Raw genomic sequence first — 5,514 nt, forward strand, 5'->3', positions numbered from 1 at the left:
CCACAAACTGCTGGGAGTTGCCTCGCTCTGCCTCACAGTCAGAATTCTCCTCCTGCTTTACGTTGCCTCCATCGATGTGAAGGTCCGATTTTGGAGTTGAATCATCTTCACATTTTACCTTCACTTCTTCGCTCTTCACCATCACTTCTTCCCTCTTCACCATCACCTCTTCACATTTCACCATCACCTCTTCACATTTCACCATCACCTCTTCACATTTCACCTCGATACCTTTAAAAGTGTCCAAACTGGGATTTTCTTCCGGTTCGTGTTTCATGAGGGGTGGGCTAATTGCGGCACGTTGACTTTCACAAGCTGATTTCAGACTGCACTCCATGTGGATCTTCTGATGCTTCTGTGTTCTCTGGTGTACTTGAAGATTTGATGAATGTGCAAATGCCTTCCCGCACACACTGCACTTGAAGGGTTTTTCTCCCGTGTGTGTACTCTGGTGTGTTTTAAGAGCAGATGAATCTGAAAATGTCTTCCCACACACACCGCACTTGAAGGGTTTCTCTCCCGTGTGTGTTCTCTGGTGTTTTTTAAGAGTAGATGAATCTGAAAATGCCTTTCCACACACAGTGCACTTGAAGGGTTTCTCTCCTGTGTGTGTTCTCTGGTGTGTTTTATGAGCAAATGACTCTGAAAATGTCTTCGAACAAACACTGCACTTGAAGGGTTTCTCTCCCGTGTGTGTTCTCTGGTGTTTTTTAAGAGAAGATGAATCTGAAAATGCCTTTCCACACACACTGCACTTGAAGGGTTTCTCTCCTGTGTGTGTTCTCTGGTGTGTTTTAAGAGTAGATGAATCTGAAAATGTCTTCCCACAAACACTGCACCTGAAGGGTTTCTCTCCCGTGTGTGTTCTCTGGTGTGACTTAAGAGTAGATGAATCTGAAAATGTCTTCCCACAAACACTGCACTTGAAGGGTTTCTCTCCCGTGTGTGTTCTCTGGTGTTTTTTCATATATGAATCTGGAAATGCCTTCCCACACACACTGCACTTGAAGGGTTTCTCTCCTGTGTGTGTTCTCTGGTGTTTTTTAAGATTAGATGAATCTGAAAATGCCTTCCCACACACGCTGCACTTGAAGGGTTTCTCTCCCGTGTGTGTTCTCTGGTGTGTTTTAAGAGCAAATGAATCTGAAAATGTCTTCCCACACACAGTGCATTTGATGGGTTTCTCTCCTGTGTGTGTTCTCTGGTGTCTTTTAAGATGAGATGAATCTGAAAATGCCTTTCCACACACACTGCACTTGAATGGTTTCTCTCCTGTGTGTGTTCTCTGGTGTGATTTAAGAGTAGATGAATCTGAAAATGCCTTTCCACACACACTGCACTTGAAGGGTTTCTCTCCTGTGTGTGTTCTCTGGTGTGATTTAAGAGTAGATGAATCTGAAAATGCCTTTCCACACACAATGCACTTGAAGGGTTTCTCTCCCGTGTGTGTTCTCTGGTGTGTTTTAAGAGTAGATGAATCTGAAAATGTCTTCCCACACACAGTGCACTTGAAGGGTTTCTCTCCCGTGTGTGTTCTCTGGTGTGTTTTAAGAGCAGATGAATCTGAAAATGCCTTCCCACACACACTGCACTTGAAGGGTTTCTCTCCCGTGTGTGTTCTCTGGTGTTTTTTAAGAGTAGATGAATCTGAAAATGCCTTTCCACACACAGTGCACTTGAAGGGTTTCTCTCCTGTGTGTGTTCTCTGGTGTGTTTTATGAGCAAATGACTCTGAAAATGTCTTCGAACAAACACTGCACTTGAAGGGTTTCTCTCCCGTGTGTGTTCTCTGGTGTTTTTTAAGAGAAGATGAATCTGAAAATGCCTTTCCACACACACTGCACTTGAAGGGTTTCTCTCCTGTGTGTGTTCTCTGGTGTGTTTTAAGAGTAGATGAATCTGAAAATGTCTTCCCACAAACACTGCACCTGAAGGGTTTCTCTCCCGTGTGTGTTCTCTGGTGTGACTTAAGAGTAGATGAATCTGAAAATGTCTTCCCACAAACACTGCACTTGAAGGGTTTCTCTCCCGTGTGTGTTCTCTGGTGTTTTTTCATATATGAATCTGGAAATGCCTTCCCACACACACTGCACTTGAAGGGTTTCTCTCCTGTGTGTGTTCTCTGGTGTTTTTTAAGATTAGATGAATCTGAAAATGCCTTCCCACACACGCTGCACTTGAAGGGTTTCTCTCCCGTGTGTGTTCTCTGGTGTGTTTTAAGAGCAAATGAATCTGAAAATGTCTTCCCACACACAGTGCATTTGATGGGTTTCTCTCCTGTGTGTGTTCTCTGGTGTCTTTTAAGATGAGATGAATCTGAAAATGCCTTTCCACACACACTGCACTTGAATGGTTTCTCTCCTGTGTGTGTTCTCTGGTGTGATTTAAGAGTAGATGAATCTGAAAATGCCTTTCCACACACACTGCACTTGAAGGGTTTCTCTCCTGTGTGTGTTCTCTGGTGTGATTTAAGAGTAGATGAATCTGAAAATGCCTTTCCACACACAATGCACTTGAAGGGTTTCTCTCCTGTGTGTGTTCTCTGGTGTGTTTTAAGAGTAGATGAATCTGAAAATGTCTTCCCACACACAGTGCACTTGAAGGGTTTCTCTCCCGTGTGTGTTCTCTGGTGTGTTACAAGATTACATGACTGTGTAAACGCCATCCCGCACATCGTGCACCTGAATGGTTTCTCTCCTGTGTGTGTTCTCTGGTGGTTCTGAAAAACTGATGGCCATGCAAATGCCTTGTTACACACAGTACATTTGAAGGGTTTCTCTCCTGTGTGACTTCTCTGGTGCCGTGTCAAATTTCCAGTCCGATCCGTGCTGTATGCACGCTGGTCGCATTGTTGACTTGTCGTACCGAGCTGCGCTGAGTGCCTTTGCTCCATCAGACCAAATCTGCAGAGGAAGCGTCAGCTGCAGACAGAAAAAAAGAATATCCACACCATCTACACGTCAGGCACAGAGGAATGCACACGTGACTTACACGTCTATACTTATTAATATATTCATGATGTGGTGAAAAAGTTTCCCAAATTCATCAGATTTGATGAATCTGCAAACGCCTTCACGTACAGAGTGCACCTGAAGGGTTTCTCTCCACGGGCTGCTATGGCACACAATGAGAGGGAAAATGTCATTAATATGCCTGGAAGCCTTCATATCTTCCAAGATGAATGTTAACCCAAAACTCTAAGCACACAATTTCGGCTGTCTGACTACAAAAGGAATATTTATGAAAGCTAAATTCAGCTGACATAGCAAAGGGTGTTGAAAACAATACTATTTGTGTTATGCAGAAATGCATAAATTAATGTTCAATCGCAACTTAGAGGTGTGAATCCAGGCTCAGATGTCCTTGAACGCTGGGATGAACAGATCTGACTTCAGCTGCATGTGTGTGCTGTGTTCACCTCCTGTTTCCATTCTTAGTAAGAGTTCCAGAGGAAAACAAAAATCAACTATTGTTTTGATATAACCTCCGTGTTTAACAGAGTAAACAGACTTTACTTCAAACACAAACTTGACACTGTCACACACTGCCATGAGTAAACAGGTGGCGGTGTGACCAGAACCATGCCTGGCCACCTTCATCTGCTCAGCATTAATTCTTCCTCACTCCACCAAGTAATGAATCGAGGATCATCAACATAGCCGAGGCTATCCATGTCTCTGTCTCTCTCTCCCCGTGGTGAAGGTGTTCCCCTCCACACATTCAGAGTCAACAGCGGCACGCGCTTAGCGTCTTTGACCGATAGATACATTGACACACGTATTGTTGGTTCTTTCAGTAAAGTCACGTAGATAGAAAATAAAAATAACAGATTAAATCCAATAAGATAAAGACCACTTGTGTTGCGATCGAAACGTCGTGGGTTTTTTGCTTTATTTAAAAAAACATTTTTTATTTTATTATCTGTTATTTTATTTTCTATCTACGTGACTTTACCGAAAGAACCAAGAATATTAATTCCTGCAGTCACCAAAGTTTTAAGTCAAAACATTCACACACGTTGACAAAGCCTCACCTTGTGTTGTTGTGGGCAGGTCGCTTCTGATGACAAGAGCGGTATAGCAGCTCAAGCGGGTTTGGCCTGGTGAAAAAAGAAAATAAAAACTGCGTGAATATTTACAATAAAACAAAGTTACAAAGTGGCGAGCCGGGTGAAGACAAATTAAACTTAAGCGAGATAATTAAAGTGAATGCAATCAGGTGAGGGCAGGAGGCAAGGCCCCGCGTGGCTAGGCCCCGCGTTGTAAAGTTCCAACCTGGACATCGATTCCCATGCTCGCTGCTACTCAACTGACATCCCTACGAGAGAGAGAGAGGCTCTACCTTGGTAAACCACAACAACCACCACCACAACCACCACCACAACGATGAGAATTTCTCACCTCGGATTTCAGTGCAAGCGCGTACACGGCAGCTTCCTGTTACCTCGCGACAGCAGGAAGTAGTATGACGTCACTTCCCTCCCACGAGCGGCTCTGTAACTGAATAAATTATGTTAATGAGGCGGGCCCATATTTCGAGCGTTGGGGGCGTGGACGCTGATCCCGTCGCAATAAACTCGCGACGGCTTTAACGGATACATTATGTTAATGAGCCACCAGTCACTGGGCGTAGCTTTGCCCAAATAAGGATTGCCACTGGAACGATATCGGCAGTGACCCAGGCGGGGGTGACGTCACGTCAAGAGGACGGTGGACGGGGGTCGGGTGAATACCTTGGTGAACTGACGTCACTAGCGAGGTACACCTCACCCTGGCGTTTCACGCCAATGAGGTAATGCAGAGTGGTGACGTCACAGAGTTGGAGTTTAAGTTGATTTAGATTCATTTTCCATTGCTCCCTCCCTTGGGTGTGTGAGCTCAGCAACAACGTGGACATTATTGTGTATACACTGTGTGTGTGTACACTGTGTGTATACACTGTGTGTGTCACTGTGTGTCACTGTGTGTCGCTGTGTGTGTCACTGTGTCACTGTGCCTGGCACAAGCGTCGTGACGTCACCGCCACTTAGTGGAGAATGGCGGTTGTTGTGTCACTATGTCATTGTGTGTGTGTCACTGTGTCACTGTGTGTACACTGTGTGTGGACCCTGCGTGTACACTGTGTGTGTACAGTGTATATACACTGTGTGTACAGTGTGTGTACACTGTGTGTGTACACTGTGTGTCTACACTGTGTGTGTACACTGTGTGTGTACATTGTGTGTGTGTACACTGTGTGTCTACACTGTGTGTCTACACTGTGTGTACACTGTGTCTACACTGTGTGTACACTGTGTGTGTCTACACTGTGTGTCCGCATTGAACCGAACCCCCGGCAAGGCCATCCATTTAATGACGAGAGAAAATTCACACGAAATGTCCTTTTCAATGAAGTCTTCCAGATGTAAATTGATACAAGCTTTTAATGAGGAAATAAAATTGTCTAATTCAAAACACAACACAATTCAAAGAGGTTTCATTTTAAAGCTTCAAAACGGAGCATGGGGTACTTGCG

The 5,514-nt window shown here is 44.5% G+C and overlaps 1 protein-coding gene across 1 annotated transcript; it reads right to left on the bottom strand.

Annotated features, from left to right (window-relative positions):
* Positions 1-626: 626 nt before the first annotated feature.
* Positions 627-4,531, bottom strand: LOC142910241 (uncharacterized). Its single transcript, XM_076059947.1, has 3 exons — positions 4,528-4,531; positions 1,509-2,568; positions 627-642 (listed from the first exon to the last, which is right to left on the bottom strand). Exons 1-3 carry the CDS (start codon positions 4,529-4,531, stop codon positions 627-629), a joined length of 1,080 nt encoding a protein of 359 aa, XP_075916062.1.
* Between the last annotated feature and the right edge of the window lie 983 nt (positions 4,532-5,514).

Source organism: Petromyzon marinus, unplaced genomic scaffold, assembly GCF_048934315.1.
Source record: "Petromyzon marinus isolate PM22_M1 ecotype Great Lakes invasive population unplaced genomic scaffold, UKy_Petmar_22M1.pri1.0 PM_G_Scaffold_14, whole genome shotgun sequence".
Lineage (NCBI taxonomy): Eukaryota > Metazoa > Chordata > Hyperoartia > Petromyzontiformes > Petromyzontidae > Petromyzon > Petromyzon marinus.